At 41.1% G+C, this 20,181-nt stretch overlaps 1 protein-coding gene across 6 annotated transcripts in view; it reads left to right on the forward strand.

Annotated features, from left to right (window-relative positions):
* Positions 1–20,181, forward strand: part of GPC4 (glypican 4) — a 111,383-nt gene that overhangs the window by 81,290 nt on the left and 9,912 nt on the right. For all 6 annotated transcript variants that reach the window (XM_086389268.1, XM_086389265.1, XM_086389267.1 and 3 more), the window contains exon 3: positions 7,455–7,846. In XM_086389268.1, the coding sequence (XP_086245394.1) occupies positions 7,455–7,846 (392 nt within the window). The remainder of the gene's footprint in view (positions 1–7,454; positions 7,847–20,181) is intronic.

Genomic DNA, 20,181 nt, shown 5'->3' on the forward strand with positions numbered 1-20,181 from the left:
AGAACTGCTTTGGTGTTTTGCCACTTTTGGGTTATTTTCAGCATCATGATACTCACTGTAGACAATTAGGAAAAAGTAGAAAAAAATGCATTGAAGCATTTAAATTGGATGAATATGATAAGGGAAAAAGTCATTTTTGAAAGCATGAGGTGGATTACTTTTCTGATTATGTCACTGCAAAATTGGAGTGAACAAAATTGAGAATCATATTGAAAAACATCACGCTGATTCCCCAATACCCCACCATCACCACTGTATGCCTCATCCTTTTTTGCTCAGGTAGATAATGTATATATGTACATAGAAATCAGAATCATAACTGATTATGCTACTGTGCATCCTCATTTTTCATTTTATATTAGATCATGAACAGATAGACTGTATATGAGGTTTGTGTATAAGGTCATTTCATATAATAGATAGACGTGGAGGTTGGTATATGGAGCACTTGGAACACTACTCGAGCCTCTTTCTTTTTTTTGTTGGAGGTTTCTTACACCTGCCCCCATGGGCCATTCTCAGCAAGAAGGGATACAGCTGTGCTAAGGTGACTTGGCTAGCTGGTGCTGGGAGGATCATTACTAGAAATGGAACAAGGCCCAGGGGAAGGGCTTACAGCAGTGAGCCTTGTGTCCTGGGCCAAGTTATCCGGGAGAGAGAAAGGAAAGGAGCTTTAGCATTCAACATGCATTAACTACTGAAAGCAACCTTGGGAAGAAAGGGCTGCTCCTACTGTGGCTGGATCCCACAGCCCCTTTCATATGTTAACAGCCCCTAATAAGGGCCGCAGCTGGCAATGGCCTTGTCAGCCTAGGAGAGGTCCATTGTTGGGCGATAGCTGAGGAACATTAGTCAAGTACAAGTCCTTTTAGTGCACCATGCCCTCCCTAGCAGGCACTCCTGAGGAGGGACATTATGCCAAGCTGGAGGACAGTGCCTGTTAAAAACTTAACATGGATTTGGCCAGAAAAGCAAGACAGAGGAGACAGTCAGAAGCCCAAGTTTCAGTTTGGTTTGGTCAGTAAAATGCTTGTTTAATTTCCTCCCCCCCCCTCCATTTGTAGATGCCTATGTTAGCTGTTCTTCATCAAATACTTAAGACCTTGGGTGAAAGCATGGATAGCTATAATTCTCTGAGTTTTCTTAACTGTGAGAAGTATGATTTGTAGCATTTACCAGGAGGTTTCTTTCTCAGGAATTTTGTGGATGTGGTAACTTACTGTTTGCACACCACACCAGGGCTGTGAAATAAGGCCTTTACAGTAAAGAGGAAATTAATCCTTATATTTAAAAGGCAGCTTCCTAATAACATAAATACAAGGGGGTAATTTATAGCACCAAGCAAATGGATTGAATAGAAAGGGCTCCCAGTCTCTTCAGGTCACGGGTTAATTCTAGAATGCATTCTAACTCATTAATCAATAGCCAGTCGATTGTTTATAAAGTAGTAACTAATGGCATTTAATAGCAGAACTGAAGGCCTTTTGACCCATTTCAAGAATTTTGAATGTTTATTTGATGCAAGACAAGTGGCAGTGGATAGAAGTTCCAAAAGCACATGATGTTCTTTTTGTAAAAGACAGGATATTTACATAGAAAACTTTTATATGGAAAAGTTTTGCCTTTTCACTCTGGTAGTTTTTCCCATCTTGAATGGGTACTACTGACAAGAAGAATAATCACCTTTACAAAAAGGAATAATCACATGTTAAAGGTGGAAAATAGTCCCAGTCTCTTAGCAAAGAACGTGGGTGAAATACATGGGAGTGGAGCACTGACCTACTGTTTCTGAATTCCTCATTTTCCTTTCCCTAATTCTTTGCCTTGATCTTTTTGTATTGGGTTAACCAAAAAATTTATTCAGGTCTCTCCATACTGTCTTACAGGAAAACCTGAATGGCCTTTTTGGCCAACGCAATATATATATATGTGTGTGTGCTATATATGATATTCTGTTGTAATATCATGTGTAATCTCTTCCTTGGATTTCTCCATCCCATGTTTTTCACTCAGGAGTTGCTCCACCCTTGTGGATGTCTGGGACATTTTACAGCATTGGAAGCTACAGCCATTATGCATCTTTATCTTTGGCTAAATTGCTCCCAGTTTTATAAGGTCTTGGGTCTTAACTGTTCTCCAGCAGCTTTGGCTTAATTTATGTTCGCCCAAGATCGATAATATTTGACTCTGCCAAGAAAGATAAAAACCACCCTTGAAAGGTTTTTTTTTTTTTTTTATGATTATATATATAAAGAAACTCTAAAGGTGACAGTATCATTTCATGTATCACGTATGGTGTGCATTTATTGAGCAGCTATTATGCGTGAGGCATGATCCATAATGAGGGGAGCAGTGATAGTCCCATTTAATGGAGGAAGAAGCAACAGAGGCTCGCTGAGGTTTAGATCCTCTGTCCCATCAAGGTCACATAGCTCATAAATGAGAGGTCTCATGCCTTTCCCACTGTGTGATGCTGCTTTAGATCCTGGCATGTTACACTGTTTATTTCCATTGCTATGTTAAGTGGTCATTCATGAGCCCTAGGTGTAGCAGCTGTTTGATCCTTAGAACATAAACCCTTAAGCCCCCAAACTGAAAATTGAAAGAGAAATAAACCCTGATCAGAGACACCATATTTCAAATACTTATAAACTGTCTCCTCTCTGATTCTTCTTTCAGACACCAATGGCATCACTTAAAACTGACTCCCTGAACAGCATTTTTCATGAACACGAGCAGTTCCTACAAGGGAGATCTGATTTCCAATTAATTCAGCTTCTGATTGTGGTGGAACTCTGGTTGACACTGCCCCTGACTGGTTCTGTTTTAGCCACCAACTGTCTTATAATTGACTTTAGGCATAATGTTTATGAAGGAATGATTGCTAGGTATCTCAGGCCCACTCAGTTTTTCTTCGGGAATTAAGATCTGATTTTGAATAATGGGGTAGAAAGTAGAGATGAGCTTTGCAGCAATGAATGAAGTTGCTATTGATGGCTGGGGACCATGTCCTGAATGTCTAGTTTGTGTTCTGTACCCCACTGTAGAAGGAAATGTAGGAAGAGAGGGGGATGGGGATGTGAAGGAAACTACAAGAACATATGAGAGCTGCCAGTTTGGTAAGAGGAACAGACGCAAAAGCTTTCCTCCCCCCTTTTTTCCTTACAGCAAATTGTTATGCTTTGATTGGTATTGTATCCAATTGGTATGGATTTTAGAATCTAAGTTATGTCTGCCATATCCTTAAAAGATCTCTTTGAGACAAAAAACATAGGTGGAATAGTCCCATTTACCAGGCTGATAAGAACGTGTCAGGGGCGGCCCAGGTGGTGCTGGTGATAAAGAACCTGCCTGCCAATGCAGCAGACGTAAGAGGTGCAGGTTCCATCACTGAGTCGGGAAGATTCCCTGGAGGAGGACACCGCAACCCGCTCCAGTATTCTTGCCTAAAGAATCCCTTGGACAGAGGAGCCTGATGGGGCTCCTCCATGGGGTCGTAAAGAGTCAGACACGACTAAAACGACTGATCAAGAGCATGTCTAAGGAAGGACCCCTGGTGGTCCAGTGGCTAAGACTCCATACTAACAATCCTGCATTTGATCCCTGGTCAGGGCACTCGATCCCACATGTTCATCTAAAGAGCCCACATGCCACAACTAAGACCAAACACGGCCAGATAAAAAACTAAATGTTTTTTAGAAAAGAACACGTCTAAAGAGAAATGAGGTTGAGTCTCTTGGATCCCTTGACTTTTGTTCTGTTGACTTTGTAGGTGAGAAATAGATGAATATTAAAAAAAAAACTTGCTATATGAAATGAAAGATTAAGGATTTTATAGACGCTTTAAAAATCTGGTGCCTCCATAAAGGCATGTGCGGAGAGTAGCAGGATAGTAAAGGTGAATTGGATGGAGAAAATTCATCTTCCTAGAAATTTTCATTACAGTCTGCTTGGGCAGGAATGTTAAGATGCATGGCAAAACCATGTGCTTTGATTTGAGCACATAGCAACCACTTGGTACATACTTGGGAAATTGCATAGTTTGGAGAGAGAAAATTATCAGATTTCTAACTCCTTATATCAGTGTTATAGAATTTCTATATATAATCCACTCAGCCTTTATATTCGCAAGTTATGGCCGCACTAAAGAATCTTTAAAAATGTGAAGAAAAGGAAATCAATTTTCTGAACGGTTAAATGAATTAGAGCCTAATATATATGTAGCACTAAACTAAACTCTGAAAAATATAAGCTAACATCACACACATATGCGCATGCACACACACACACACACAAAACCTTCCTAGACAGAATTTGAGTCCTGGGAAATAAAGTCCATTGTGGTATTAGGCAGAGAACGTGCTGTGTTAAAATCAGATCTGTTCTTCATTGGATCATTGATCTTGTACCTCAGTGTAGCTATATAAATATATCTATACCGACCCACGGGCTTTTGACACAAATGAGGAAGTCTTGAGTATGTTTTATTTTTACCATAAAATTTGCAGTGTCTTAGTGATTCTTTGACCTCGAACACTTTTAAGCCTAAAAAAATAAACTCTGACCTTTCATAGTGGTATTCAGTTAAAACCAAGCTATCCATATCATTCCGCCCCCAGCTTTAAAAACCAAGGTTTTAAAACCATTAAAAACCATTCATTAGAAATGTGAGTATTCAGAATTATTTAATGAGTCGTGAAAACACAAGTCAAATCATTCTCAACTTCCCATTTCTACAGTAAATGATGTGTGCCAATTTTATGAGCAATATAGTAAAAATCCAGCATAGGGAAGGATCTATGGTTGTCTTTGCCATCCGCTCTTTTGGATGGTGAAATATTAGTACCACTGGGTTGACACAAGTTTTCCATATTGATATCAGTGACCAGGCTTTATTTTTCCAGTATGTGAGAGCCAGCACCACTTGGCAAGGATGCTAACGACTCAAGGACGGTATGGCAAGTGGACCAGCTGACGTTTAACGTCTTTTCTTACCCCAACTTTCCCCAACTTTGAAGTCTTAGAAAAATGCTACCTCCATCCTGACTCTTAGTTTCAAGATACTTCCACATGAGGAAATTTACCCCCAACCACCTTCAACAAATGACCCCCAAGAATGCAACAAAAAAAGCTAAAACCCAATTTATTGGAAATGTATTTTCTTCTAATTAAAGCATTAACCCTTAGCCTGAATGCTTCACATTCAGCACAGTTCTTGAACTGGTGGTGACTGCTAGTGAGAGATAAAAGGGAACAAGTTTCATTGAGAGTCTTTTTTGTTTTAATTTTTTAATTGAAGGATAATTGCTCTACAGAATTTTGTTGTTCTCTGTCAAACCTCAACATGAATCAGCCATAGGTATACATATGTCCCCTCCTCCTTGAACCTCCCCCATCTCCCTCCCCATGCCACCCCTCATTGAGAGTCTTGATTCTCAAACTGTAGGGTGTAGCAGAGTCCCAGATGGCTGCCCCCTCCCTCCAGGGTTTCTGACCCAGTAGGTTTAAGGTGGGATCCAGGAACTTATGACCCAGTGATGTCGATGCATGTCTATACCATGGGACCACAGTTGAGAACCACTTGGGATCTTGCTGAGAATGAGAGCCCCTTCCCAGGTACCTGATAACTGTAAGTCTTTTCATATGGTTCCCCTAGCTCCTTCTGTACTTTATGTCCTTTCAGGGAGAGAATTTTGGTAAAAATGCCAGGCTGTACAGTATAATGGGGGTTTCCCTTTCTCTCACTGAAGAAAACTCAGGAAATAAAAGGCAAGCAGTAGAGGAGGGTTTTGTAGCGCTATTCCATTTTGATAACCTCACTCATGTTCTTCTGGCTTTGAAGGAGTTGTCTTATTTGTCTTTCTGCTCCACGTTCACTTGGAGGCAGCTTCTTTCTTGATGCAGTCCTTATATTTTGCTTTGGTATTTATTACATTTCCTGCTTATAAAAGTGATACCGTGAGATGTTTATTTTTATACCAGACATAGATTCTTTGCTGCTAAGTCACTTCAGTCGTGTCTGACTCTGTGGGACTCCATAGACGGCAGCCCACCAGGCCCCGCCGTCCCTGGGATTCTCCAGGCAAGAACACTGGAGTGGGTTGCCATTTCCTTCTCCAATGCATGCAAGTGAAAAGTGAAAGTGAAGTCGCTCAGTCATATCCAACTTTCAGCGACCCCATGGACTGCAGCCTACCAGGCTCCTCCGTCCATGAGATTTTCCAGGCAAAAGTACTGGAGTGGGGTGCCATTGCCTTCTAAGAATGATTAATGTTGCAGAAGACTGTTAACTTCTCTTTTTTCTTAACTTCTCTTCTCTTCTGTGAACTTCTGAGAAAAGATTCAGGAGAAACTATTTGTATTTAAGAGATTAAGTCTTTAACGTTTAGGCTGTGGGAGTATGTGATGCTACTCCAGTACTCTTGCCTGGAAAATCCCATGGGTGGAGGAGCCTGGTGGGCTGCAGTCCATGGGGTTGTGAAGAGTCGGACACGACTGAGCGACTTCACTTTCACTTTTCACTTTCATGCATTGGAGAAGGAAATGGCAACCCACTCCAGTGTTCTTGCCTGGAGAATCCCAGGGACGGGGGAGCCTGGTGGGCTGTCATCTATGGGGTCACACAGAGTCGGACATGACTGAAGCGATTTAGCAGCAGCAACAGTATGTGATGGCCAAAAAGTAAATCTGGGTGGCGGGAGGGGGGCGGGAACAGGTATTCTTTTTTCCCTATTTATTTTCCTGTGTTGTATGGTTGAATCTGTTATGCATTTCATTTCTGTCTTTCTGGACTGGAAAGGATCTCATGGTGTTACTGTATGAATCCTTTAGGAACCCAAGGCCACCTGGGTTACCCCAATTTATACTGATGTCACAGGGAATACCTTAGAACTTCTTTTCTTGCTTATGTGGGGTGTTTCATTATGTTTCTTGGCCTCAAGCATTTCCCAGGCAGTTTTCTTATATGTCATGTAGATATAAGGAGGAGAAAGGTGGTTAAAATCATGTCTAAGTAAACAGCACATCTTGACAACACCTGTCCCGGTGTCAGGTTACAATGAGGAGGCATTATTCACTTCAGTTTAGATTCTTACAGTAAAAAATTCAGGGAAACTTTATGTTTTCATTTTTGTCCAGTTCTTTATTTACCTTGTGACTGACTGAGAAAAGGAGGGAGGGAGAGATTCAGTTTTATATTGAGTCCTGAGAAATTATTGGTTTAAAGTTTCTTTTTTTATGTAGGTGTCTTTGTGACATAGGTTTCCCTTCAGTGACAAACTATCAGAGATGCCAAATTCCCCCAAAGAAATCCACGCTATATACAAGCATGTTTTCCAATTTAATATCAGGAGGGTTTTTTTTTTTTTTTTTTTTTTTCAGTTTTCAGATTTACCTGAAAAGCACTCCCATTATTTAATTATTGAGAACCCTTTCCGTTTTGGTTTTGTGTTTAGAATTTTTCAAAGAACTACTTGAAAATGCGGAAAAGTCCCTGAATGACATGTTTGTGAAGACATACGGCCACTTGTACATGCAGAATTCTGAGCTATTTAAAGATCTCTTCGAAGAGTTGAAGCGCTACTATGTGGCAGGGAACGTGAACCTGGAGGAAATGCTGAATGACTTCTGGGCCCGCCTCCTGGAGCGCATGTTTCGCCTGGTGAACTCCCAGTACCACTTCACAGACGAATATCTGGAGTGCGTGAGCAAGTACACAGAGCAGCTGAAGCCCTTTGGAGATGTCCCTCGGAAACTGAAGCTCCAGGTCACTCGTGCATTTGTGGCAGCCCGCACTTTTGCTCAGGGCTTAGCAGTTGCAAGAGATGTGGTGAGCAAAGTCTCAGTGGTAAGTACTGTTTACAGTCCATGATCTTGTTTTGTTTCATGTTAAAGTTTGGGAGGTATGGGAAAATAAACGACTAGAAATCCATTGTCTTAATAACAGTCATCTTTTCTTTCTCTCCCCTCTTGTCACCTACACTTTGTCCTGATACATGAGCACTGTATCGCTATAAACAATACAGTGATGAACATCTTCATGTATCGTCATCATTCTTTTCATGGTTTTCTTGGTAGCCATTCTTAGAAATGGCACTACCTGCTCTTGACTTAATGGCTTTGCAGAATTATCAGGAAAGAGAATAAAATTGTAGTATGCAGGAAAGCAGATGCTATGAACCATGTTTTCCTCATTTGTAAATTACAAGAATCAGATGAGACCAGTATTTTTCAGACTGTTCTTTGGAGCCTGCTAAGGGGGGTACCTCAGGGGCCTCCTTGACAGGAGACAAGGGAGGCGCAGACTTAGTGGGCAAGACTCTGCATCTGTGCCTTTACCTCCTAGCTGCCCTAGGAAACCTTTGCTCTCCTCAGTTTTATGTAGTAGGGTTTTTTGGTTGGTTGGGTTTTGTTTTTGTTTATTTTTTTTGGCCGCACCAGGTGGAGTCTTCGTTCCTGAATCAGGGATCAAATCCATGACCCCTGCAATTGGAGGCATGGAGGCTTAACCGCTGGGCCACCGAAAATCCCTGTAGTAGGATTTTGAGCAAGATTTCAAGGAGGGAAAAATGCTATGCCTTCTTCACCCATCCTCTCCCCACGGTGAAATTTGAGAATGTTTTGAAGGCCTTTCCGCCTCTACCTTTCTGTGACTCAGTGCCAGTGAAGATGGACTATTCCAGAGCAAAGTTATCTGTGCAGGACTGATCTTAGTGCTATTACCGTTAGACACTCAAAGGGTCATACCCAGACAACATGGGCAGACCAGGATTCATGGCCCCCCGATTATAGACTAAACTTAATTTAACAGAGTGAAGGTAAACAATTATGTGTTGTGAAAATTAGGTGCTCATCAGATGTTTTGTTTTAGCGTTGCATGGTGTGTTAGTTGATTGGTTGCATTCATTTTTACGGTTGTGTGTGTTCACATTTCCCAGCCAGAAAATGACAGGAAACAATTCTTTACAGCACATTTTGTTCACTCCTTTTCCTCCTGATATTTTCATCATAAATTGCAAAAAGAAAAAAAAAAAGAAATGCTGGGGCATAGGAGAGTTGGGTGGGAGCAAGTAGGGAGATGATGGTTATAGTTAAAGGAATAGCCTGGTTCCTGAACTTCTGCCCACCCCAGCACCCATTATTAATTTTGGAGATGCTCATGTCAGAGTCCCTAAACAATGCATAGTGAGTCCAGATCAAAGTTATTGACATCATAGTTCCCCTCACACATCTGCCATCTTTCAGCAATTCCTTGCATTTATCCTAAGCTATGGAGAAGGCGATGGCACCCCACTCCAGTACTCTTGCCTGGAAAATCCCATGGATGGACGAGCCTGGTGGGCCACAGTCCATGGGGTCGCTAAGAGTCGGGCATGACTGAGCGACTTCACTTTCACTTTTTACTTTCATGCATTGGAGGAGGAAATGGCAACCCACTCCAGTGTTCTTGCCTGGAGAATCCCAGGGACGGGGGAGCCTGGTGGGCTGCCGTCTGTGGGGTCGCACAGAGTCGGACACGACTGAAGCGACTTAGCAGCAGCAGCAGCAGCAGCAGCCTTGGCTGAGTAGCCAGTAAGGCACTGCTGTGTGATTTTGAATGTCGGTGTGCGTGTGCATGTGCATGCCAGAGAGAAAAGCAAGGACTAGAAAACCCTTCGCAAGTGTTTTAAACTGGTTTCTTTACATTAACCTCCCCCTTCCCTTTCAGTTTATTCTTGGGAAGAAGGACCAGGCTGACACAAGCCTGCTGTGGTGTTAGCCTCACTTAGCAAGGTTGGGGCCCCTTTAGAGAACTGAGATTCCAGAATCCCTAACTGGAGGAGGAAGGTGGTGATCAGAACAAGGAAGCAGGTTAGAAGCTTGAGGGCTAGAAGGCTAGTCTTAGTCACGCCACCTCCCAGAGGGGAGAGAAATGAACACTTGCAGCTTCCCTGTGTTGCATTCGTCTTGACATAGTTTTCAGAATTAACTGTGGGCAATCAATAAGACTGACCATTCACCCTTACTTACCTATGCAGTAAAGAGTATGTGACCCAAAAGGAAATAATCACAATTTCCAATGTTGCTTTTGATATGAATTTTTTTTAAGCAAGAAAGAAACTTCTGTGTACCTTACTTTTGACAAGTTGTATAAGAAAGTTACTTTGCAAATACAACCCTAGATTTTTTCAGAATTGATCCCTATTCTGTATTGTCATGTCTGCCTAAGAGATATTTGCATCATTATGTGAGAATGCAATGAATACAAGCTATAGAGCTCAGTTTACTTTGAGTAAAACATTACTTGCCAGTTGTTTAGTGGAAAATACTGTTATGACTTAAAACATTTTTAATTAAAACATAGTTTATTTCCAATGTTAGTTTCTCATGTACAACCAAGTGATTCAGTTTTTTTTATATATATATATATATATACACACACACACACATATTTTTCATATTGTTTTCCATTATGATTTATCCCAGGATTTGAATATAGTTCCTTGTGCTATACAGTAAGACCTTGTTGTTATATATAGTAGTGTTTATCTGTTAATCCCAAACTCTTAACTTCTCCCTCCCCCATTCCCTTTTCCCTTTGCTAAGCATAATTTTGTTTTCTATGTCTATGAGTCTGTTTCTGTTTTGTAAATACGTTCATTTGCATCATCTTTTAGATTCTATGTATAAATACTACCATATGGTATTTGTCTGACATACTTTACTTAACATGACACTCTCTCGCTCCATCCATGTTGCTATAAATGGCATTATGTCATTCTTTTTTATAACAGAATAGTATTCCATTGAACAGGTACCACGTGGTCTTTATCCATTTGTCTGTTGATGGGCATTTAGGTTGCTGCCATTTCATGGCTATTGTAAATAATGCTGCTATGAACATTGGAGTGCCTGTATTTTTTCAAATTAGAGTTTTTGCCATAAATAAGCCAAGGAATGAGATTGCAAGATCATGTGGTAACTGTTTTTAGTTTTGTAAGGAACCTCCATATGGGGCTTCCTTGATAGCTCAGTTGGTAAAGAATCTGCCTGCAATGCAGGAGACCCCAGTTCGATTCCTGGGTTAGGAAGATCCGCTGGAGAAGGAAGCGGCTACCCACTCCAGTATTCTGGCCTGGAGAATTCCATGGACTGTATAGTCCCTGGGCTCGCAAAGAGTCGGACACAACTGAGCGACTTTCACTTTCCATATGGTTCTTCATAGTGGCTGTACCAATTTACACTCTCACCAGCAGTGTAGTAGGGTTCCTTTTTCTCCACATCCTCTCCAGCATTTATTATTTGTAGACTTTTTAACTATGGCCAATCTGACTGGACTGAGGTGGTACCTTATTATAATTTTGATTTGCATTTCTCTTAACAATTATTGAAGGTGAGCATCTTTTCGTGTGCTTATTGGCCATCTGTATGTCTTGCTTAGAGAAATGTGATTATTCTAAATGTTATGTTTATAATTAGAAACCTTAAAAAATAATATTTTGCTTTGCTACTGAGCATCTTCTCAACCTAAGGACTGACTTGAAATCCAACTCTTCAACTAGGTTGAGTTGTATCTAAATTATGTAATAATAAGACACTCAAGTATGAAATCAGTTTCTAAAACTGCCAAAACACAAATTATGTAAAAATCTATCGTCTATGTAATGTTTCTTTTTAGAAGGTTGTAAATTCATTACATTTGTGTTTGGACTATGACTACCAGTTCAACAGATTTTAATTTAAGGTGTAGTGTGTATTTAAAATTGAAGATGTTGAAGAAACTACATTTGATTAATAAAATAAGAAAGCTCTAACAGTTTGGGGACTCAGGGAATGTTTTTTCATATAGATTCCCACCCCTGCCAACTGTTATCCAATTGTACTTTACAGGTGGACATTGTACTTTACAGGTGGACTAGAACAACCCAAGAAATAAATATTTCCTTCTTTTAGTATCCAGTTTCACTTTCATGCATTGGAGAAGGAAATGGCAACCCACTCCAGTGTTCTTGCCTGGAGAATCCCAGGGACGGGGGAGCCTGGTGGGCTGCCGTCTATGGGGTCGCACAGAGTCGGACACGACTGAGGTGACATAGTAGCAGCAGCAGAATTAATTACCTTTTTAAAGAGACCCACCTCACCCACTTCATCTAACAAGAGGTCAGTGAAGTCAAATATGAAGACCATTGCGGTCTTGGGGCTAGTTATTATTTACTTAACTCAGAGATGTTCCCACTTTCTCTTCATGAGCATATGCCCTGCTTTTCCAGTTTACTTGTGCAACAAAAGGGTTGCGGTTACGTGTTGAGCAATGATTTGATTGTCACTAAGCCTTTTAAAGGCCATTAGCACCAGCAGGCTTAACTGACGGCAAGAGAAGTCACTTCTTAAAGTATACTGCCTTGCTTCAGTTTTTCTGGGCACAGACATCCAGAGATTTCAGCTTACTCCATTGAGCTTTGCAATTCAAACTGCAGAAAAGTTCCTTTAATTAGGAACAGATGGTTCAAGAATACCCCGGTGCTCCACATCTTTGTATTACTTATTCCATCTTTACTTGTCATGGTTCATGATACATTTCTTATTTACCTGCTTGCAGCAGCAGTTTTGCCTGGAAGGGTGAAGTCTGTTGTGGTCTTTCAAAAATGCACAAGTGGTTACATGCACCATGAAAATCAATAGCTCCTATGCCAAAGAGAGTTGCATTCTCATGGTTTCAATTAACACTGACATAATGGGGCTATGTCTACACCCCCACCCCAAACCACGGGGACTATAATTAGAAATCAGTGCCTTAGCATTGTGATGTCTAAATGACTATCCTGCCTTGAACATGAGATCCATTGATCCCTCTTCCATTTCTGTCTATTTGCAATGCACCAACACCTACAAGAGTACTATACAAATTATTTTTCCGTTTTCCCAAATTGTTATAAATGTCTATTTTAAAAATGAGCAATACAAAAAAGCTTTTGAGCATACATGTATATTCAGCCCTTAAGATTCTTTTTCAGTCACAAAGACTAGAATTGCAAAGAGGAAGGAGGGAGGTATATATATTCTCTACCCTATAATATATACAGAGGTGGAGATGAGGAAGGTAGGGGTATGGGAAGTGCCATGGAGTGAAGATTCTCAAAACGGTAATAGAGCCCTCTACAAGGGGGGAATACAGAGATGCTTCAGTTTAATCAGTAAGTCGTGTCTGACTCTTTGTGACCCCGTGGACTATAGCCTGCCAGGCTCCTCTGTCCGTGGGATTCTCCAGGCAAGATTCCTGGAGTGGGTTGCCGTTTCCTTATCCAGGGGATCTTCCAGACCCCAGAATTGAACCTGCCTGGCAGGCGGATTCTTTAACCACTGAGCCACCTGGGAAGCCCCTTGACTTATCATTAACAAGTCTACTTAAAAACACAGCAACACTTATTTTCAAGCATTTATGTAGTTTCAGTTCTACCTACCATGGCCCTACATACTCCTGAATGAATCCTAGCTTACTTCATGTTTTTGTTACATCTTTGAAATTCTATTATTAGGGAAATAGGAGCGTCTTCGCCTTCTTTCTTTGCACGTGTGCGTATTGAATCCAAAACTAGTTGGGAAATTGTTGAATAAACCTTTCACATCTCACAGTGTGTTTGGGTTCCCTATCTTTTTCTTTAACGGTAATTTGGAAAACGATTTCCTGTTATTTTTATTGGGTGCTTATGTTACCAAGCAACAGATAAAAATCTAGACCCTTTCTGTTTGTTCAGTACTATTGGCAGCACAGGGGAAAAAATGTTGTAGTGAATGTATGTTAGGAACTAGAAGAAACTAGGAGGAAATGTGTTTTTAACTTGAGTGCCGCATGTTGACTGCCATCACTGTGTAATGTGGCTGAAGGCTCGTTCTGAATTACTGAAATGAAATCCAGGCTGTGTGAAGAGCTTGGCTCCAGCATTTCTCTTTTTTCAGGCAGCTTGCAGTAGTTTTTAATGTGGTGTTTTGAAAATGCAGGTTATTTGGTAGAAAGTCCTGATCTATATTAAGAGAATCTTTGCAGAGAAAAGGACATTTCTGCAAAAGCTTTTTATAGCAGAAATGGCATGCAGCTATCATGTTAAATGTATATTCTGAGGAAGGTAGGAACGAGTATTTTCAAGAGTCTTTACTAAGTTAAAGAGTCTTTACTAGTTAGAAAGGGAAAAGAGGACCCCCCCCCCGACCCTGACGGACTTTTACCATAAAATAAACTAGCAGCTAAGATCTAAATGCTTGTTTATCTTACCATTTAGAAACACCTTAGTCAGTCTTGAGGGGCTTCCCTGGTAGCTCTGTTGGTAAAGAATCCACATGCAATGCAGGAGACCCTGGATCCATTCCTGGGTCGGGAAGATCCCCTGGAGAAGGGCTAGGCCACCCAGTTCCATATTCCTGGGCTTCCCTGGTGGCTCAGACAGTAAAGAATCTACCTGCAATGCGGGAGACTCAGGTTTGATCTCTGTGTTGGGAAGAGCCTCTGGAGAAGGACATGACACCCCACTCCAGTATTCTTGCCTAGAGAATCCCGTGGAGAGAGGAGCCTGGTGGGCTACAGTCCATGGGGTCACAAAGAGTCAGACATGACTGAGAGACTAAGCACAGCATAGTCAGTCTTGAGGATTTCATAAGGCTATTAATGTATTGTCATTATGCTCAGTAGCTCAAATTGATTTTGATTTGCATTAATAAAGAAATATTGAGTCCAGATGATATTGCCTTTCTATCTTTTAGGTCCCCCAAAGTAAACACACTAAGCCATCCCATTCTTCTATAAATAATGTCCAAAACTTCTTCTTATGCTCAGCCAGTAAAGAATCCACCTGCAATGTGGGGGACCTGGGTTCGATCCCAGGGTTAGGAAGATCCCTGGAGGAGGGCCTGGGAACCCACTCCAGTATTCTTGCCTGGAGAATCCTCATGGACAGAGGAGTCTGATGAGCTACAGCCCACGGGGTCACAAAGAGTTGGGCACGGCTGAGCGACTAAGCACATGTAAATGATATGTCATGTTCTAGTAGAGATTGATCATCTCTGCTACATTTGGCTGCAAGTTTTTCAAAATGTGAAAAGTTCAGCAAAATATATATTGTTTTTTTTTAATTTAAATTTATTTATTTTAATTAGAGGCTAATTACTTTACAATATTGTATTGGTTTTGCCATACATCAACATGCATCCGCCACGGGTGTACACGTGTTTCCCGTCCTGAACCCCCCTCCCACCTCCCTCCCCATACCATCCCTCTGGGTCATCCCAGTGCACCAGCCCCAAGCTTCCTGTATCCTGCATCGAACCTGGACTGGCGATTCGTTTCTTATATGATATTATACATGTTTCAATGCCATTCTCTTGGTTTTGTTCAAGTAACCTCTTTTCTCCCCATGTCTACCAGTGTTTACTTGAGCTTTTGAGTTCTTTGTATCTCTACTGCTGGTGAATATTTTCTTTCTCACCCTGTAGCACCTTGAAGCATTCTAAGGATATAGCATTGAGTGCACGAGTCATTAATCTTTGTTAAAAACTGTCATCTCATCCATAGTTGTCCAATCATATACTGTTCCATGTAGAACAGTTGCATCCTAACTTGCTCTCCCACCTTAAAAACTGGTGAATAAAAAGTAAAAAAAAAATACATAAAAAATAAAAAACCAAACTGGTGAATAAATGTGAAGCCTGAAAATTCTCATTAGAAAATATCCAGCCCCAGAGCTGAGATAGTCACTGTGTGTGGATACCCTATGCTGGATCATGGAGCCGTGGAGAAGGGACAGCCCCGTGGGCTTCCCTCAAGGTTCCTATGCAATCTGTTACTCAAAAGAAACACATTAAGGCAATTCAGTGTACCTGCTCCCAGACAAAACTGCCCGAGTTCAAATCTTGGCTATTTACTGGAACATCTTGTGTCTGTTCCTTAATCTCTTTGGGCCTCTGCTTCCTCATCTGTGAAATGAAATGATAATATTCATCTCCTACAATTATTTTGAAGCTTAAATGAGTTAATATGCATAAAGTACTTTGAACGGACCCTGGCACACATAGTAAGTACTCAATATCATATAAATCTGTGAAATCCAATAAAAGGTATCAGAAAATGAATTCTGACATTGAAGAGAATATTTTTCTCTTGAATGTTCACATCTCAACCTTCATGATCATGGTGGTTTAGTCGCTAAGTGCTGTCCGACTCTTGCCACCCCATGGACTGTAGCCTGTCAGGCTCCTCTGTCTATGGGATTCTTCAGGCAAGAATACTGAAATGGGTTGCCATTTCCTCCTCCAGGGGATCTTCCTGACCCATGGATCGAACCCAGGTCCTCCTGCATTGCAGTCAGATTCTTTACCAACTAAGCTACAAGGGAAGCCCAACATAAAAAGTGAATTAAGCATTCTCTCTGAGACCTTTAACCCATTCTTTATGTAAGTGGTTCAGAGCAGGAAGAGAGTAGTGTATAGTTTTCCTGTTCCTTCCAAATATCATTTTGAGAAATAACTATTAACTACTAAGAGAGGTCTGAAATATCTGACTTTTATAAAAGCCATCATAACTAACCCCCACCCAACTCCGACCCCAGCCCCAAGGATTCTGGAAGCACCCGTGGACTCAAGAGACCCTTCTAAATAAAAATAAAACATCAAATGTTAGTCAAGAGCTGTGACCCAAAGGAATAATCAGATTGATCATTTTAAGTGGCATGCCATGCCATAGCGAATCAGTACATAAGTGAGGATTAAAGAAAGATTTTAGAGTATGGTTACCCCTTTTGTTAATCCTCACGTGGCATGATCTACCACCCAGCCTTGGGTCTTCTGGAGTAAATTACTTCAGTAAGTAAGTTCTTTGAGGACTTCAGAGGAGTAATTGATTTCGAGTGTTACAAGGGAGTAGAATGTCAAAGAAGTTGATTTTATATTCAAAATTAATAAATCCCCAGAACAAAGTATGACTTAGTCCACTATTATATCTGCCTATGGGCAAAAGGTTTGCCCTTGAAATCTTGGCAAGACCACTGAGAGCTTGTAAGGGAGCATGGTAGTCCAGAGTCAAAAAGTAGAGCTTGTCCTTGGTACTCAGGATTCACCATCCTGAGCTTGGTCTGGTCAGTGAAAGTGGGCACCCAACACCTGAGGTGGAGTAGTTTCATCACTTCTTCTGGGGGAATGAGCATTGCAGGGGATCCCTATTTCTGCAGTTCTCATGACTGAAAGCCTTTGTCTTTTACTGGGGCCTCATCACACACAAGGGGTTTATTTCCCAGGTTCTGAATGCCCTTCATGTGGAATACTGCATGGTGGTCTGAGTAGTGTTTGGGAGAAGAAAGACAGATTTTCTCTAACTTTGGTGTTTCAAATGTCCTTTCTCATCCTAGCTTTCTTATAATTTCCCCATCTCTCTTCTCAGTCTGGTATTTAGTGTTTCCCATAGCATATTATAGCTGAGTTACTTGTGGTCATTTTTAGTAGTTACACAACAAATCATGTGCAGAACATGAGCCAATACTTAGCCAAAGTATGAAATGGAAAAACTCTGCCAAACCCAGCTTCATAATCTTCCTTTCATAAAACTCTACTGTGTCACTTGGTTTGATCTCTCTTTTTAAAACTTAAGCCTCCATCAACCTATTTAAGGAAAGGATAGTACTACAAGGCCTGCTGCCTAAATGATTTAGTTTATAGTTGAACCAAGGATACGGTGAACTCATCCTAGAGTTATCTTTGACCAAAGTGTTTCTTGAGCATGGTTACGGAGTTTAAATTTTTGCCTATTTCCTAATGGTCTATACCATTTTGAAATTTCTTTTGTGTTTTCTAGAACAAGTCTCATAGTCTAGAAATTCTTACTTGTCTTGCTACCTAATCAGAAATGCATTCCAGAAAAATCTCTGGCCCATAGTAGGTGCCCAGTAACTACTTGTTGACATTTTAACTCTTTCTACCTTGTTTTCTGCTCCAAGTCCTTTTTTTCCCTAATAAGCATTGTAATGAAAAAAATGTCATGCACTAGCCTGCTTTTCACAGACATTTTTTATAATAATTCTTTACCTCTCCAAAATCCAGCCGTTTTAGCAGTCTCACCAGTGTGGAACCTAATTAAAGATCAGAAAACAAGCAATGTTTAACATTTAAGCTTCATATTGTTCTCTTTAAAGAGGCAGCGACATGACAGATGTGGAAAATGCTTTCAGTGTTTGCTGAGGTGCAGTGCTAGAGTCAGATGCGGCGAAGTGGCAAGTCCACAAGTCAGTTGTTCTCTCTGGCTTTGGTTTTTTCATCTCTTAAATGTGAGAGCTATACTTGGTGATCTCTAGGGTCTCCTCCAACTCTAAGACTTCTATGATTCTCTGACCACCTTCTCTCCTCCCTCCAGGCCTGTTTGTTCCTCTGTCAAATGAGAGGGTGAGAAAGTATCAAAGTCCTAAGTCTCTGTAACTTTAAAGGTGTGCTCTTGTTTTTTTTTGTCCAGAAAACCTAGCTTTCCAGCATGGCTATTCCTTAAGGGTATTGGTTAGCCAAGATTTTACTGTACATTAATACGTGGTTAAAAGGACCAGTTTAGTGCCTAGGAAAACATTTGGCACTGGTTAAAACTGTGGAAAAGTCCTAATTCTTCCTAGGGAACCTTGACTTCAGTGTATACAATTACATCCTGTTGGACAGTCGTCCCCCTTTACACTTGAGTTCTGTTTGAGATAAGAGAATGTGTGTACATCAGATAGGAGCCTAACAGTGCGAAGTTTTTCTCCTGACAGTGTTAATCCCCCATTCCTGTTCCTAAGGCTACTGTTGATAAGTGGTATCCAAAGTTACACTCCAGAGCAGGTGATGCACATTGCTGCACTGCCCTGTGTCCCAGCATCTGTTCCCTGCGGTGGTATCTGCTTTCACAAGTCTGTTTGCAGAACTGGTCGGTACTGATAGAAAGGAATGCAGTAATCCTCTGATACTGACTCCAAAAGGGGAGGGTGGGGCCGAGAGACTGAGAAGACAGGACCTCTTGGGGAGCTGCTGGCTTGTGATCCTGGCCATGATCCTTTCTAAGCATTGATGGAAATGAATGGCAGGATGGGATCAGCTCTTCTATGCCCAAGACAGTTGCATTCTATAGAAGTAGAAAGATGAAACTAAGTCTCATTTATCTGCAGAGGCCATCGAGCCGCATCTGACTTCGGTGCCGCCTTCATCCTTGCTGCTTCCCTTGCTCATGAACTTTTAGTAGCTCTCTGTGTCCTGCCATATGGTGTCTTGGTTTCTGCCTGGTGTCTAAGCCCCTTAATAGCCTGGTCACATACGCAGTCCATCTTATATGCGGGCAACTTTATTTCCCAGAATTCCTCAACCCCATCCACAGTCTGCTCTGTACCATGTATGTTTTTGTTGATTTCATTCTCCCTTAACTGCGTGTTCTCCCTTCATTTGATCATTTCAATCTAAACCGCTTGTGATCAGCAGATGCAAACTGTTGTATATAGAATGGATAAACAACAAGGTCCTACTGTATGGCATAGGGAACTATATTCAACACCCTGTTATAAAACATAATGGAAAAGAATCTGAAAAATATAAATACATGCAAAACTGAGTCCCGCTTCTGTACAACAGAAATGAAGCACAACATGGTAAATCAACTGTACATCAATAAAATTTAAGATATAAATAAATCAACCACTTCTTTGGAATGTAACTAAGTCCTACATCTTCTATCAAGTGTGCCCTGAGCACCCCATGCTTTGTTGCTCCCAAGCCTCAGACAGCCTTCACATAATCCCAAGTTCAAATTTATTCATATTCTTCCATGTAGGATATATCCATTTTGCCTTCTGTGCAGCTATGGGCACAGAAAGGAGTACACACGAGCTACCCTTCTAAACCTTGACTGGGGGCCTACATTTGAAAGGGCGCTCTAGCAGTTTGCAAAGAAGACGTGCTCAGATTACAGTCTGGCATGGCACACACAGTGATGACCATCTAAAATGAGTGGGAGTAGTTGAGTGTGTGTGTCATATACAGCTGAGTTGCTGAATGATCATTCCTACCTCCCCATGCCTTCCTAGCATACCCTTTTCCTTTACCTAATCTTGCTGTAATCCACCTCTTTGGTAAGCACGCCAGGCCGTGCTACATGTGATCCATTGTGACTCATAGGTGAAATTCATGGCCAAGCCTTCAAAGTCAAGTTGATAG

This window comes from Bos grunniens, chromosome X, assembly GCF_055505025.1.
Source record: "Bos grunniens cultivar Pamir isolate PY7600 chromosome X, Bosgru_T2T1.0, whole genome shotgun sequence".
Taxonomy (NCBI): Eukaryota; Metazoa; Chordata; class Mammalia; order Artiodactyla; family Bovidae; genus Bos; species Bos grunniens.